The 17,598-nt window shown below is 39.1% G+C and overlaps 1 protein-coding gene across 1 annotated transcript in view; it reads left to right on the top strand.

Annotated features, from left to right (window-relative positions):
* SHQ1 (SHQ1, H/ACA ribonucleoprotein assembly factor) overlaps window positions 1-17,598 on the top strand; it is an 89,766-nt gene that overhangs the window by 25,061 nt on the left and 47,107 nt on the right. The window contains 3 exon segments of the mRNA XM_007447667.1: window positions 6,340-6,494; window positions 8,967-9,020; window positions 11,415-11,538. Coding sequence (XP_007447729.1) covers window positions 6,340-6,494; window positions 8,967-9,020; window positions 11,415-11,538 — 333 coding nt within the window.

Raw genomic sequence — 17,598 nt, 5'->3', positions numbered from 1 at the left:
TCGTGTAGGTAAGTCATATGAATGCTTGACAAATGTTACTTGTCGTGGCAATCATCCAAGTATTGCTGGCACCGTGTCTGTACTTATTACTAGCGTTGCTGCTTGGTTAGACCTGATTGTGTGCAAACCTCCCCAAGATCCCCTTTGGGTGATATTATTTACAGCTCTAATAAAAAAGGCCTGGGGGAGCTCAGACTTTTGGTTTCTCTGGTGGTTTCTCAGGCTGTTGTTTTTGTTATTTATGAACTCTTTGAATGGTTTCTTTGAATTTCAGAATTTCAGTACTTCTATGTATTATTAATGAAATACTTAGGCCAAGGTGGAACTCAAGACCACTCAGAAATCACAATCACCTCAACACTATCATTGCCAACAACATACATACTGGGAATAAAGTGGAGTCTTTCTGTCCTTAGAATATATCCCATGAAGGGAACACAGTCAGAGGGCTGAATTTGGAAGGTACCTGACTTATTTTCTCTGTGTGGTTCTGTTATCAACTGGATATGCAGTTAGGCTTATTTGCTTTTGTTTATATTCAATTTTGGCTTTTTTTTCACTCTTTCAAATATATATATATATATATTTTTTTTAATTATTTATTTATTTTTTTTGGCTGAGTTGAGTCTTTGTTGCTGCACGCGGGCTTTCTCTAGTTGCGGCGAGCGGGGGCTACTCTTTGTTGTGGTGCGCGGGCTTCTCATTGCGGTGGCTTCTCTTGTTGTGGAGCCCAGGCTCTAGGCGTGTGGGCTTAGTTGCTCCGCGGCATGTGGGACCTTCCCGGACCAGGGATCGAACCCGTGTCCCCTACGTTGGCAGGTGGATTCTTAACCACTGAATCACCAGGGAAGTCCCAGTGGTGGTGTTTTAAAGGAAAGTTAGGGGCGCCCAGCATTCAAGAATTCAGAAGAGTACATTCAAGTCGGCCTTCCTTGTGTGTACGGTTGTGAGAAGTGACCTGTGATATGTGGAAGCACTTACTTGTGGGTCATGTAACATCAGAACCCACAGTTCCCAGGTCATCCTTTACAGGTCATTGAACACATACAGGTGTGATGACCAAAGAGTAAGGAGTAAACATGTGGATGAATTGATGTGTCGTTCAGTGGTTCTGGGGACGCTTACCTTGTGATTCAGACTTCCATGGAAGCAGAAGTCTTTATTAACCAACTAGGATCTAAAGGCTTTCCCTCTAGTGAGATACTGTGGTCACAGACACCTGGCACTTTGCTATTAGCTAAACTAATGAACGTCTCCAAAACTGTACCTAAGGGAAGGAATAGTGTCTCAGCCCTTCTAGGGGTCTTCAGATACTTTGTGAGATAATACGTTCTTCATGTAGTGAAGAAATGTTCCTCCTTACAGGTTCCTTACATCAGACCACTTTAAGTGAACCGAGACCTTCTCTTTAAATTGAGAAATCTTCATACGAGCCCCGTAATGGGACACTCAACACCCAGTTGATCTGTCACATGAATTTGTTTTTTGAATGTCAGTCTTTAAAGAATGCTTCATTTGACACTCGCCTGCATTAAGTTTAAAAATATACACATTTCTTTATATTGCTGGCCAGCAAATTAAATAAATACATTTGCATAGTTATTTGTTGTTTATGTAAGCAATGCTTGTACAAATGCATTTAAAACTTTTTTTTAAACATAGGGTTTTTAACATGGTTGGAAAAAATACATATTTTATGTCAAAACCTTGTTGTTGTTGTTGTTGTTTTGGCACTAAATATATTTTAGTGAGTAAAGGAATATTGCTTCTCATAATATCAAGTAAGTGTATTTAAGATTTTTTTTCCCCCAGAGGACAGGCTGCTAAAAAGTGCTGGAAGGAAGCCTTACAGCAAAAAGAAACCATGTTAAACCTAAGGCTCCTAAGAGAGTACAGAAGTGAGTTTGGAAAACGATAGGTGAAAAGGGACCCTTATGTGGGAGTAATCAGTCATATTCTTTTCCTTCTGGCTTTTGCCCAGTTGTGATGAACAGAAGGGCAGTCTTTTGTTGAGCAGAGACAGAAAGGGACTGGGACTTGACTAGGTATCAAGAGAGTGCTTTGGGAATATTAAAAAAGGCAGTTTAATAATTTTTGGTCTCTGAGAAGGTGTCAGAGACACGTGTCTTTTATTAACCCTTCTAAAAAGAGGCTTCTTGAGTTAGAGCTGGGGTCATGCCCACTTGGCTAGCGGCCGAGTTTCTTTCCTTCCTTGCCCCTGGGTGTGGTCATGAGACTAAGTCTTCGATGATGGGAAGTGAGTGGCAGTGCTGTGTGCACTTTCTGGATCAAGTCTTTAGAAGGGAGGTGTTTGTCCTCCTCTTCTTCTGCTTTCCCATTGGTTGGAAAATTTTAACACCTGGAACAGCATCTTGGACCATACATGGCAGTCATATGGTGGAGACTCTGATGCCCACCCATTCTGGATCGTTCACTCCGATTAGCAGCATGAGAGAAAAACTTCTGTCCTACTGAAACCACTGTATTTTGGGTCTGTCTGATACAGCAGTTTAGCCTGTCCTGACCTGCATATAATGGACAATTCTAAAACCTGGAGAAAAAGGCTTCAAAGTTATTTTAGCATTACTTTGATATGCAATGGCACTAGAAGCTGAATGCTCTTCTTGACTGGGTTGGACAGCTTTTAAAGTGAATTTGAAAGTGGTTGTCTGATAGGACATGGAAGGAAAGTTAAGGATTACTTTGCAAAGGAAGAGATCGATAACGCTCTGATTTAGAGGTAGCAATATATCTAGATGCTTAAGTTTCTTTAAAATTGTTCTAAGAAACTAGTAGGCTGTGTTTTACTCATACTAAACTAGGAACTCAGCACATCTATGTGATTAGCTGTTACTCTCTCTGTAAGTCTTGCTCTAAGACAAGTCATATTTTACTTTCTAAGTATAGTAATGAGGAACTGATAATGCTCATGTTTTCTTAACTTGAGAAGATATATATTTTATGATAGCTTACCTAAATTGTAGACATTAAAGGCAACTTGGAAGGAACTACAGTCTTAGAGTTGCTTGCCTTCCCAATGTAGACATAAAGGTGTTTTTTTTAATCATTAGCTTTTATTAAATATCTTAGTTTTTTGGTCTGGGTAGCCAACATTTGGTAAGGTGACTGATACATAAAAAGAAATAGCTTCTCACTCTTCTGTCAGGAGTTTATTGGGAATGGAGAAAAATATTATATTTGTAGGTGACAAAACCCAAAAGTGCTTGGAAGTAGTGTTTAGCAAGAAAAGCAGCAGATGTATTTGATAAAATCGGTGGTTCAATACAGTGGAAAAGACGGATTACTGAACAGACTGTGCTGGCACAATTAACTCTTCATCTTGAATTAGCGAAAACCTTAAAACTTGAAAAAATAACTTTCAGAAAGATTAAAGACTTAATTTTTTTATTTTATTGATTTATTTTTTAATAGATCTTTATTGGAGTATAATTGCTTCACAATACTCTGTTAGTTTCTGTTGTACGCCAAAGTGAACCAGCCGTGTGCATACACATGTCCCCATATCCCCTCCCTCTTGAGCCTCCCTCCCACCCTCCCTATCCCACCCCTCTAGATCGTCGCAAAGCACCGAGCTGATCTCCCTGGGCTATGCTGGTGCTTCCCACTAGCTATCTGTTTTACATTCGGTAGTGTATATATGTCGATGCTACTCTCACTTCGCCCCAGCTTCCCCCTCCCACCCTGTGTCCTCAAGTCCATTCTGTATGTCTGCATTTTTATTCCTGCCCTGCAACTAGGTTCATCAGTACCCTTTTTTTTTTATTTTTTAGATTCCATATATATGCGTTAGCATACGGTATTTGTTTTTCTCTTTCTGACTTACTTCAGTCTGTATGACAGACTCTAGGTCCATCCACCTCCCTACAAATAACTCAATTTCGTTTTAAAGACTTTAATTTAAAAGAGAAAACCAGTAAATCTTAAAGAAAAGCTGAGAGACTCCATGTACAATTCAGGGATTGGGGAAACCTTATCAAAGGCTATAAATTCATAGTCTGGTGAAGAAAAAAAGATAGATATAGTGGACTACACACAAACATAAATAATTCAACGGCAGAAGATCCCCTAAGCAAAGTCAGTAGAGATGCCGAAGATTTGGAGAGATGACTGGGGTTGATGTCCATAATAGCCGAGTTGTTAAATGTTTGACAAGCCATCCAGAAAAAACTGGGCAAGACATATTCTCATGGGTAATTTACAAGAGAGCAAATCCAAATTGCCAACAAACCTATGAAATAATGTTCACAGTTTAGCAGTTAGAGAAATACTAACTGAAGTAACAATGATATGTCACTGTATTAGTTTCCTCTTGCTGCATGACACGTTACCACAAAACAGAAACACAGTTCTAATTTGACGCAGTTTCCACGTGTCAGGAGTCAGGCATGGCTTAGGTGGGTCCTCTGCTCAGGGTCTTGGAAGGATATAAACAACTGTGGCCATCTTTTCTTTTTCTTTTTTTAAAAAATAGGTGTTGGCGACTATGATCCTTTCTGGAGTTCAGGGTCCTTTTCCAGGCTCACATGATGGTGGGCAGAATTTGATTCCTGCGGCTGTAGAACTGAGGCCCTCCATGTTCTTGCTGGCTTTCAGCTGGGGTCACTCTCAGATCTTAGAGGAACCCACAGCTCCCTGCCATGTGGCCCCCTCACAACATGGCATCTTAGTTCTTTAAAATCAGCAGGCGAGTCTCTGGCTCCAGTCTGCTGATAATGGAACATAATCATAATAATTATAACACCGTTGGCATATTTTTTTAAATAGAAGCAAGTTGCAGGTCCTGCCCACACTCAAATGATGTGACTCATTGGGGGTCATTTTAGAATTTTTCTTACCACGATCACTTTGCATCCATTAAGCTGGAAATGATTTTGATTTTTTAAATTTCTTTTGATTTTTATTTATTTGGCTGTGTCAGGTCTTAGTTGCGGCGTGCAGGATCTTCGTTGAGGCATGTGGGATCTTTTGTTGCGGCGTGTGGTCTCTTCGTTGCAGCACATGGGCTTCTCTCTAGCTGTGGCACGCGGGCTCCAGAGCACATGGGCTCGGTAGTTTGCAGCACGCAGGCTCTCTGGTTGAGGCGCGCGAGCTCAGTAGTTGTGGCCCACGAGCTTAGTTGCCACGCGACACGTGGGATCTTAGTTCCCTGACCAGGGATCGAACCCATGTCCCCTGCATTGGAAGGCGGATTCTTAACCACCAGACCACCAGGGAAGTCCCCTGGAAATGATTTTTAAAAAAGCATTTATTGTTGAGAGTGGGCAAGAGATATGTGTAGGAAAGGGAACTTCTATCCATGACCATTAGAAAGGAGAGTTGTAGCCCTTAAATAAAGTATCTCTTAAAAACAGATAAACTTTTTGACCCAGTAAATCTAAAGCCTCCAGTATCCAGTGACATATAACATTTATTGCAGCATTATTAGCAGTGACATAAAGCTGGAAGCAGAGTGAATGCCCATCAGTAGGGGGAGTGGTTGGATAGAGCATGCTACACCATGGAGTATTCTACTCCTTTACAAAATTAGCTAAGTACCAAGTGACTTGGGGGGATTTCCTAGGGGTATTTTTGAGTGAGATAGGCTAGATGGAAAAAAAAAAATCTAATTCTCTGGGTGGCAGGGACAGTATCAACTCGCTTGTATACACATTTTTGTGTCTGGTTGTAAAGAAAAATATAGAGTGATATATACTAGATCTTTTTAACATGGGGGAGGCAGTTGATAAGGATGGAAACAGGGTGCCAAGCAAAAGGAGAAAAGGAAACTTCCTCTTCCCACAAGTCTGATATGTGTGGTATGGTCACATTTGCATATTTATGTAAAACTGTTTCTCTGTGTAAATAATATTTTAAAAATACGATGCCCTTAAAATTCACTAATACATGGGAGTATTTCCGTTTCTTTGTATAGAACTTTCACAGTAGATAATGAATATTTACAGAGTGTTTCATTTAGCTTTTATATGTTTTCCGTTGTCAAAATGTAATTATCTTAAAGTCAATAACTCTGTCATTTAGCTGCCTCGAGTACAGAACAGTGTAGCGGGAAAAGATCAGGGGCTGGGGGGGGGGTCTGGAAATAAGGAATAGATATTGTTTAGACATTTTTTTCTTTTTTTTTTAGCTCTACTAGGATTTAAGCAAATACATAGCTCTTAATAAAGCTGTGACGCCTAGTTAAAAAGTTGTTTCTATGTCCAGAGTTAAATAACTTTTTATTTCATCTTCTGTAATCCAAGTTATAATTTTGACGAATCTTCTGCAATGGGGGTTTTACAGTACGTAATGGAACTAATTTTTAAATTCATTTTATTCTAGTGTCTTTTTCTGAAGAAGAGAAATATCAACTGCGAAAATTTGTCAATAAATCTTACCTGCTGGACAAGAGAGCCTGTCGTCAAGTGTACTACAGTTTGATTGATATCCTTCTGGCATATTGCTATGAAACTCGAGTCACCGAAGGAGAGAAGAATGTAAGTGCATGTGTGTCTGTGCAGGTTGGCATAGACTGTTGTATGGAGTAAACTGTATTAATGTCATGAGTGAGACCAGTCGTGATTAGTTACTTAGTGATGCTCTGGGCAGAGGTGCACAGGTGTGTTGGTGACGGGTACCAATAATGTTTTTATTTGGTCTTTTTTTTTTTTTTGCGGTACGCGGGCCTCTCACTGTTGTGGCCTCTCCCGTTGCGGAGCACAGGCTCCGGATGCGCAGGCTCAGCGGCCATGGCTCACGGGCCCAGCCGCTCCGCGGCATGTGGGATCCTCCCAGACTGAGGCACGAACCCACGTCCCCTGCATCGGCAGGCGGACTCTCAACCACTGCACCACCAGGGAAGCCCTATTTGGTCTTTTTTTCTTCTCTCTTGGCTTTAGTCTCTGCCAAATAGCAGAGTATGGAAGTAAAGCTGAGGGTAGAGAAAAAGGATATCCTGAGCTCTCATCTCCTTTAGGAGATGAACTGACCAAATGAGAGGGCTGTTGCTACATGACACTTGACATTGGCAAGGGGTAAACTTTACTATACCCATTTCTAGTCTTTCTCCGACCTGTCCGTTAACAGACATAAGGTATAGTATTTTATAAAGAAAGGAATGTGAAGTGTTTATCTGCAGGTGTTCCTCAATTTTTTTTTTTTGGCGGTACACGGGCCTCTCACTGCTGTGGTCTCTCCTGTTGCGGAGCACAGGCTCCGGACACACAGGCTCAGCGGCCATGGCTCACGGGCCCAGCTGTTCCACAGCATGTGGGATCTTCCCGGACCGGGGCATGAACCCGTGTCCCCTGCATCAGCAGGTGGACTCTCAACTACTGCGCCACCAGGGAAGCCCTCAATTTAAATAGTGTGTGTACTTCTGAAAAATTGTATATAAATCAGATTTTAAAAACCTGGATTGTATCTTTTTGGTATTTGGTGAAATCCTATTGTAAAAGTAAATCCTTTTGTACAGTATGTTGTTTCTTAAATGATCTTTTTTAAAAATATAGACTATACTGTATCTCTTCTTAAACCACACTTGATTTTGTAAATGAAGAGCTAAACTTCTTTCTCACCTATGTCACTGATTGCATACATTTAAAACAAGGCTGGAAAACAAAACAAAACAAAACAAACTTTCCAGTTCATGTGTCCCTGCATCTGTATATAGTAGTCTTTGCTCAAGGGATTATTTTTGAGCTGTGCATATGCTTCCCTGTTTTTCATTTATTTATTTTATTAAAAAATTTTTTAATAAATTGGAGTAAAAGTTGATTTACAGTGTTTCAGGTTTACAACATAGTGATTCAGTATTTTTATACATTTTATTCCATTTAAAGTTATAAAATATTGGCTATATTTCCCTGTGCTGTACACTATCTTTTTGTATTTATTTTATACATAGTAGTTTGTACCTGTTAATCTCCTACCCCATCATGCCTCTCCCCCTCCCTCTTTTTAAATTACACAAATAATTCATATCATTGTAAAGAAAAATACACATAGGAAGAAAATAATTAAGATTTCCTGTCATCTCAGCCATTGGAGGTAGCCACACTTACAAGGTGATGTTTCTCTCCTAGGCTTCTTTCGTTGTGTATGTGTATTTACATTGGGTTATAATGTATATACTATTATTTAACCTGCTTTTCTCACTCACCATCATAGCATGAGCATAGTGTTAGGATAAGGATTTGATATGGGCCAAACGTTTTGCTGCTGGGATTCTGAAAATTTCAAAGGTGACTTTTGAGATTTGGATTTGTCTCCAGAATGAATATTAATGAGTGTAACAAGGGCATACTATAACTGAAAATGGGTTTTGTTTCCGCTCATCTTTTTAGAATACCGTAATCAGTGAAAGTATTTTCGTTGACAAAAAAGTGCTTCATATTGCTTGAGAAGATGAGTGAGAGTGTTTAGTTATGCTCGATATAACTTCGCATTTTTGATTTGATTCTTGGATTCACATATTTGAAATCATGAAGTCTTGCAACTTCAGAATCTTCTCTAGAATGCGCTTATTCTCACAGGCATTCTCTGAAAGGCCAAATTCTTGAGCAGCTTTCTAAGTGCCAGAAAGAGCACTTCAACATTATCTTTGAGTCTTTTGGTAGATTATTTATAGCATATTTGGGAGGCAGGTAACCTAGTTGAGAAGGACAGAAAGTGAGCATGCATTACTTTGCTTTAGTTTCAAAGTCCTTGCTTATGTGTTCTTGTGTTCTGGTACTCTTATCAGTGCAACAGCTTTACTTTATAAATTTCCAAGGAAAGTAGACCGAAACTTGCCTTTGATCTCCTTGACATCAGTAAAGCCATTATTTTCCTTCAGTCATAGATGCTTCTTAGGTTTTACATATGTCAATACTATTTATATACTAGTTGAATAAGTGGATATATTTGCTGTAGTTTTGAATGACTTTACCTCTAATGTGACACTATCCTTTTCTTCAAAACAAATAAAGGTTGAATCCGCGTGGAATATCAGAAAACTGAGTCCAACACTCTGCTGGTTTGAGGTATGATTGTCAGTTGCAGTTTAGATTTTGTTTGCTCAGAGTTATTTTCTTGTTGTTATTAGCTCATTTAGGGGTAATTCAAGCAATTCCTTGACTTTTAAAAGTGATAGCTTTATTGTACAAAGTTTTTTTCCATCTTTTTAATAAAACTGATTTTATTTGTTACTTCTACTTTAATCATAGTACACTAATAAGGCCAGCTGTAGGGTATCTTGGAAGTTTGGAGAAGGAATGGGTATACTGTCCGTTGCAGGAAGATGTTGGGTTGAGTTTGAGGCGTGTATGTAAGTCGGCATATATTGGGGCTCAGAGCTCAAAGATGGGCAGAAAACCTAGGTGATACTACTATTAAGTGTCACCACCAGAAGCTGTGCTAATAAGGCTTTTATGTATATTACTTCACCTGTTCCTTTCTATTGAAGTGTGTGAGATAGAATTATTGGTATTTTACACATGAGGAAACATAGATCATATAGCTTAAATAACTTATCCTAGGTCCTACAGTTAGTATGTTTAGATCTGATAACTCTTATAATAGAGTAATAATTGCTTTTATATCTATTTTGTAGAAAATAGTTGTGTAGGGCTCACCAAATATAGCAAAGAATGTTATCTTTAAATTTACTAGTTTTGGGACTTCCCTGGTGGTCCAGTGGGTAAGACTCCGCGCTCCCAATGCAGGGAGCCTGGGTTCAATCCCTGGTCGGGGAACTAGATCCTGCATGCATGCCACAACTAAGAGTTCGTATGCCGCAACTACGAAGTCCGCATGCCACAGCTAAGAGTCTGCATGCTGCAACTAAGACCTGGTGCAGCCAAAATAAATAAATAAATATTAAAAAAAATAAAATAAATAAATTTACTAGTTTTGAACACACTTTTGTCCATCAAAGCAGAAGCTTTAAAACACTGTTAAAACAGTTGATCATTGCATCATCTATTAAGGCAACTAGTTTTGTTTCTGTTTTTTTTCCAGTTTGAATCCTAGACAATGTACATTTTAAGTTGGAAAATCAAAGTTGTTTCAAATCTATCTATTCAAATCTATCTATTCAAATAATAGATAACATGTAAACAGGAACTGAAACACTTAACTTTAGCAAAGAATCTTGCTATTCGTGAATGTCCATGAACCAACAGCTTGACCAGTGTCCTCTGCTGGGAGCTTGATGGAGAGTCAGAATCCCATTCCAGACCCTCTGAGTTAGAATCTTTAGCAAGATCTCCAGGAGTTCATATGCATATTTAAGGTGGAGAAGTGCTGTTCTCCAGACTTCCCTTGAGTTCTACGTATTTCCATAATCAGCCTATAATGGAGAAACTGGCTTTTGTAATAATTGCATTGATTATTCCAATATTGAAAACAAAGTTGGGGACTAGATAATTTCATAGCTTAGTTATAAAAGTCTGCATGAAGAGATTCACCTATTTATGATTTTATTTTGACATTTTTATTGTTTTTGAGATAATTTAGAATTGCCAGACATGTAACTAGCTCTGTCAAACTTTTATGTGTTTAGTTTTTTGCCAGAATTTTTTAGAAATTCATCATTCCTTTTTAGATACAAAGTATCCTCTGTTGGGTACTCAGTATTCATAATCAGATCACTCATTTGTTAAGGATGAATATACATGGAATTGATGTATACTCCCTTACTTTTAATTTTATATTTTAATTTTTATATGTGGGTTACATTTTTAATACATTTTTAATCAAAACCGAATTAAAAAACAATTTTGTAGAAAATTGCCTTTGTTTAGTGTTTTTGGTAAGTTTTGCATTGTTAGTGGTATCATTACCATTAACCATTACCATTCAGGATAAAGCCTTTTTTCCAGAAATGAGTAGTTTTCTCTTTGAAAAGTGAAAGCAAATTACTGAAGTAAATACCATGTATTACTCATGCCCAAAGCAAAAAAAACCAAAAAAACCAAAAACTCGAAAGAGGGGGTCGGGGGAACTGAGAACACACTTCACTAAAGAGTTCTATATTTTTCATCTGCATTATCTCGAATGGTCCTAAAAGACAAAAACATGAAACATATATCATTTAGAAATGTCTTTTATGTGCATCTGTATTTTGTTAGTCCCATGTGTTTTACATTCATATTGGTAATTCTTAAAAGACTTTTTAAAACTTTCGTGCTACGTATGTGATTTCTAAGGAGCATTTGTGATACGTTGATAAAGTATGAGAAATTACAAAGGCTGAGATAAAAATTTTATTGTAAGGTTTACAGAAAGAGTCTCCCTTCACGGCTTTGTATTTGTCTTCCACTTGGCTTCATGTTGATCCAAGCTTAGTTTTTAGTTGAGAATAGTTTTACATTTCATTGTGTGCTTTTGTCTTGTGTAATATGGAAAAGATTACTCATTTAAATGATACTTCACAGACTTGGACTAATGTTCATGAAATCCTGGTGTCTTTTGGAAGAAGAGTTTTGTGCTATCCACTTTACCGCCATTTCAAGCTGGTGATGCAAGCCTACAGAGACACTATAAAGATGTTGCAACTAGGTAAGATGTTATTATGCTTGCAAATTTGAGAGTGAAAAGTTAAACACTTTTAGTCTGTGAGGATATAATCATGATTTTTGCTTTTTTTTTTCCCCCATACAAAAAGAAGTAATGAAAATCATCCCATCCAACCACTTTTCCTCCCAGGTATTGTATAAAGTAATAGTCCCTCCATATAGGTGTATAATCACACAGAGAACTATGGTACTCTTTTCAGAGAGGAGTGGGGAGGGTAAATAGAGACAGTTTTCCAGACCATCTTGTGTTATAGTAGATTGTAACGTACAGTATTTCTGTGTCATTCAGGTGCCTATAATTTTCTAGGCATTATTCTAGGATTGTGAGTATAATAATAAATAAGTTCCCTGCTCCTCTGAAGTTTACGGTTTTGCCAGGGTGATGGATGGTAAGTAAGTAAGCAATTCCAACATTGAGTGAAAAGTTCTGTGCTGGGGGAAGGAGAGCGATCATAGGAGGGGGCCTGGGACCTGGACTTGGGATATCAGGAAAGGCTTTGCAAAGAAAGCACAGCTACTCCGAGGACTTTTGACTATTGCTGTATCAAACCCACAAAGACAAATATTTGCTATTTTTAAGGATGTGGCAAATTCTAAGCTCTGAACCAAATTCCCAAGTGCCTATAACAGCATCATTGGATTAAGTATATAGTTTCCAAGGTAATGACTCTGAAGGGGCAACATCCATTTGCATGTCTTAATTCTGGCACATTTATTCAAAAGTCACTTACTGTACTTTATGGTCGTTTCTTTTATTTTTCCTCCGAGAGGCTTATCATTTCTTTGTCCTTAGATAAAAAGGCTTCTGGGGGTTTAGTTTTCAGACTTGAGGATAAGAAGGAGAAAGAAAGGAAGAAGTTCTTTCCTTTATATCTAGGTGACTTCATTGGCTTAACGGGAAGAATCACATCTCTTATGTTTTGTCCCTCCTAGAGGTTTATCTCGGTTTTTCTTTGACTTCTGTGTAACCTGTAGTCTTGCTCTGGGGGAAAAAGTCATGTTTGAAGTAGATTCTTTCAAAGTGGATAATAATTGTAAAAGTGAATCATAGTTAAATGGAAGATACTTTTTTATTCATCCTGTTGGTTCAGACTGGCCATATTTTATTTTAAAGGATTGTTGATTATAGGACAGCAGAGTTACTACCTTAGAGGAATCTGTCTTCTTTAACAGTGGGAAACAAACTGCTTTGTTTTGTTTTGTTTTGTTTTGTTTTTGCATGTTCTTTCTTCTTGCCTTCTGTCCGAGATATTTTTTCAACTGCAAAAATTACCTTGAAAAATTAATCTACTGTAAGTGACTGATTGTTGAACTTGAGTTACATCACAGTTAATTTCTTGTTTAAGTCATGCTAGATTATCTGCACATTATTCATAGATTTAAACAGTGAGAATGCAGTTGGTGATTATCTTGTTATATCGTGGCTTCGAGATGGAAAACTGGCAAAACCCCCATGTGCATGTGCGTGCACACACACGCATGCACACACACCCTCTTACTTGTTACTTTTCATTCTGGGAAATAATCTAGTTCTCTGGATTTTTATTTGAAAAGTAAGCAGTTCTGTGATTCACAACCAAAAATAAATTTGATTGCCTTGACTTACACTGTAGTCAATTACTCACAGTTTTAGTAGGTTGGAATTGAAAATTTAGACTTAACTTTCCATCATTATCTATCTGACAAAAAAATAGGCTTCTCAGCTGTGTTGTAATAGCAACAGAAAACCTGAGGTAGCACGCTGAAAATGAATAGCAGCCCTCTATAAATCATGCACAGTATGTTCTGTGGCTAATTTAGGTTGTGGCTCGTTAGTGCTGAAACAGAGAGCTGGATTGTCTAGAGTTCACACCATAAGCTAAGGGGATGGCAAGTTCTGGATGAGGATTGAAACCTTTGTTCATGCAGGTGGGTGACACTGGGATGCCTTTAATGCCATGGAAGAGTCTCAGTTGTTTAGACACCTTATAATTTAAGTGCAGGTAGCTCTGGTTTGGCATTTAATGTTTTCCAAGAATGAATTCGTGCCTACTTAAAATTCAAAAGAGTGATCACACTTTTATTATAAAGGTCAGTATAGTGCTTCCATAGTTGAAAGTAATAAATAAGTCTTGCCCCAGAAGAAATACCAACCTCAAGTGAAACACGCTTCCAGAACCAATGAAGGAAGGCTGCTGTCAGAATCCACAGAAGACTGACTAAGAGCTAAGTTTTTAAACAGCCATGAATTTGCTTTACGTGACTTCACAGAGGCCTTTGCAAAGATTCTTTACTGGGCCTTTGGCTATATTTTCAATTTTACATTCTCTCTGCTGTACCTTCCCCACCCCGGAAGACTACATTCATCTCTCACCGTTACCGTATGTCTCGCTCAAATTCCTGCAAGGCCAGAAAAGCTACTTTGTCCCTGTAAGTATTAGTTTAGTGCTTAACATAGGGCCTTGCATGTGGAATTGCTCTCCCTGAATTGATATTCTTGGGGCACATGATCATCCCCATTTTTTCTATCTGTTCCTGTCTCTTTAGCAATTTTCACTTCCTCCTCCTTGTTCCATTCTTTGGGGAAGAGTGGGAAGAATCCTTCATGGAAGCATCACTTAGGTGCTGTTACTCACTGAAAAATCAATGAACAAAAGGAATCAAAAGAGAGCAGCTTTTCTAATATGTTTTAAGAAATTTTATTCTCTTTAGAAGTGACATAGTTTAGTATTTGATTATACATTGTTTATACAACTTACCGTTTGTACTCCTGTCTACATTTCATTCAGCTTTCTAAAGGGATTCTTTACTCTTCTTTTATACTCTTGTGCTGCTGTTGAACATACAACGTAACTGTCAGATTGAAAGGGCTAAACTTCAAGGGGTAAAAGGGGAAAAACTTAATTTTTTTCTCCCCGTTCCCCCTTTGAGCTCATTCTGTGGAGTCTTTCTTTGATTGTTTCTGGATGGAATATGTATCCTATAAATATCACATCACACATGTATATCCTATAATATATGATATTCTGTAACTTTTTCTATTGCTTTAGATTATAAGAGGAGTCTGATTTCAGTACTCAAAGTGTTTCCTTTGAACTTGATTAAAAAAATAAATCTTGCCTTCCCCAGCTCGGGCCTGCGTCAGGTTGGGAAGCCAGCAGTGGCGAGGGGCCCGTTGCCCTGCTGCAGAGCACTGCTTGCTTCCAGAGCTGCCCTCCACTCAGCCGCGGGCTGTTCCTTCCTGCTTCTGCCTGGGGGCGTGTGATCAGGTTCAGGTCAGACACCAGGCTTTATATCCCCACAGCTTCCGGCCCAGGTAGGTTACGTTCTCCAGGGTTCCCCCACAAGACCCCCTTTCTCTTGGGGGTTTAAGGAGGTAGGAAAGTACCTTCTCCTCTCCCTCCTGAGTGGTGGTAGAAACCCCATAGCACTCCAGCGACCTTATCCGAAGAGACTTTCTGGACCTCTTTACACTTAAATTCCCGGAGGTGAATATTGTTCTAAGGGGTCATAAATCAGTTTTTGGTTAGTGTCTCTACAAGCTTAGCACAGAGGGTTTTAGCATCTCTTGTTACTATATGGGAACACTCGATATGTCTTTTGTCCTTTGTGAGCCTTATTGGAAGTGAGTCGGAGAGAGTCGTGCCTTAACGTGCTAGCACAGTAGGCATTCTAGCTGCAGCGCCCTGTTGACTCCTTTCTGTGTGCCAGCGCTAGGCTCAGTTCCTCATTTCATCCACACTGTCTTCCTGAGAAGTCGGGATTTCTGTCTCCATTTTGCAGATAGAAGACAAGCTCAAGGAAGTTCACTCTGCTTGCCCGGGGTTACCCAGCTAGGAGTTGGCAGAGCCTGGACTGGACACCTGGTCTCTCTGACTCAAAGTCTGTGCCCTTTGAAGTGTTGAAATAGTTATAGTAAAGGAAATTACATGAAGCCAGGATTCACTTCACAGTAATCCACAGTGGGTCAGGGGAAAGTGGGCAGGGTGTGGAGGAAACAAGGCTGGCCACGAGTTGGTACTTGCTGAAGCTGGGTGATGAGTACTTGCGGGTTCACTGTCCTGTGGTCTCTCTTTGTACATGTTGTGATCTTTGTTTATTTATTTAAGTCTGGACTCTTAACCCCTATACATCTGTGTTTTAAATTTATTCACCATTTTGTAGAAAATATTATACATTTTGTTCAGACAGTTGTATAAATTATTTTGGCTGATGAAAATACACATTTGAAGGTATTATTATTGTTATTTCTGGTTCTGTTTTGTTTTTAGGGCTAACCAGAAACCTGCCTTTCCATGAACATTTGGGGTCTGATGCCTAGTGGCTGCATGGCAGACCATAACCTAAGAAACAGGCTTCTGGAGATTAGTTATTGTTACCGAGTAAAAACTGGCATTACTTCATATAATTAATAGCTCTTACATGTTAGTCTCACTGAGCTCAATAAGCAATTTTTCAGAAATGACTGCTTTACTAACCTCCTCTGTAGATAGTTGTAATAACACAGTCAATGTGAAAGAAAAGAACCACAGCACAGGACTTGGGGGCTGATCTTTTCCTTTAAGGAAAATTATAGTTCAAGAAACTGAGCTATGGCCAGTATGTTGTGTGAGCTCTGAGTCCTCACGCAACCTGGAAGATGAGTTTGTTTTTAGTGTTTGAATTCTATTTAGTCAAAAGTCCAAATGCTGCTTTTTTACTGAATTGTAAAGATTACTCTAACTTGAAAACTAGAAGATGAAATCACTAGGAGTTTTCGGTGTTGACATTCATCTGTATTTCATTTTTGTGGCTTCTCTATCATGGGCATTTTAAGGAGCCATTAGACCTTTTAGTTTTTCCTCAAGTGCATTATGTAAAATGATTTTGAGGGTTATTCAGCAAGTGTTGGTTGAGCACTTGCTATGTGAAGGTGCTGAGCTGGGTCTGAAGATCCAGGAGTGAGCAGGAAGGATGCGACTCGCACTCAGAGAACTTAAAATTCTAATGGGGGCCCTGGAATAACACAGCTACCAGGTTTAAAAAAAAAAAAATTACATCGTAATAAGTAGCTCAAAGCAGAAATACAGCGGGCGAAAACATAAAGCCAGGAAAATTGGCTGAGCTTTAAGTCACGTAAGACATGTAACCTCCTACACAAGAAAGCTTCTGCCTTATTTGACTTCAGATTATCGGCTCCTCAATTTCCTCAGTTTACATTGGTTGATGCGTCCATCTATTTATTCATTCATTAGGTATTTTGTCAGTACCTACTAAAAAGCTATTTATTATGTACAAAGCGCCCTGTACATAGGAAGAGCAGCAGAAAGCTGAATTAGATTCCTGTACTGTGTTTGGGAGCACCTGTGTGAGTAGGGGAGCTAAGATGTCCATCACAAATGTAAAATACAGGGTAGGTAGTGGTGAGCACCTTACATGAAATGCCAGCTAAGTAGTTCAAAACAGGGAGAGGTGACATTTCATTGGGGATCAGAGAAAGCTTCATTTGGGACATGAGATTTGAATTGGGACTTGAAGGGTGGGTAGTATTGGACATAGGAGTAGGAGAAGTGTTCTAAATATTGTGAGTGCCGGGCATGAGGCAGTTCATAGAGGAGCATGATTTCATCAGTGAAACTTGGGAGTTGATAGCCTCTCTGACCCTGAGATTTGCTCTGCAGCCTCTAAAACTAGTTGACAGTTCCTTTCCTCCCTGAGTCAGCTGGTCTCCAGAATTGATTTCTCTGCTTCCCTAATATGATCACTTAATTCCCTGCTCCCCAGCCAGGAGATGATAATTCTTTCTGTTTTCTTCTTCATTCTAAATTGTGCTTGAACTTTTCATTTCCTAGTCAATTCCCCATCACAAAATGTCTCAAAGAATGGAACAACCGTAGTGCTTTCAGGAAATTTCAGTAGCGTGGAATTCAGATCAAATATTGAAGTATTTTTGGTACCTGCTTTTGCTGACTGCTTACTTGCATACCAGCTAACCTAAGAAAGGAGGGGCTTCTGAGCCCTGGTGCGTGGGAGCTGTAGCTGGAACGTGTGTGGGAAAGAGGAGGACTCTGCTGGGAGGTCCCCA

The sequence above is a fragment of the Lipotes vexillifer genome, unplaced genomic scaffold (genome assembly GCF_000442215.2).
Source record: "Lipotes vexillifer unplaced genomic scaffold, Lipotes_vexillifer_v1.1 scaffold1008, whole genome shotgun sequence".
NCBI lineage: Eukaryota > Metazoa > Chordata > Mammalia > Artiodactyla > Lipotidae > Lipotes > Lipotes vexillifer.
This window is presented reverse-complemented; position numbering and strand designations above follow the sequence as displayed.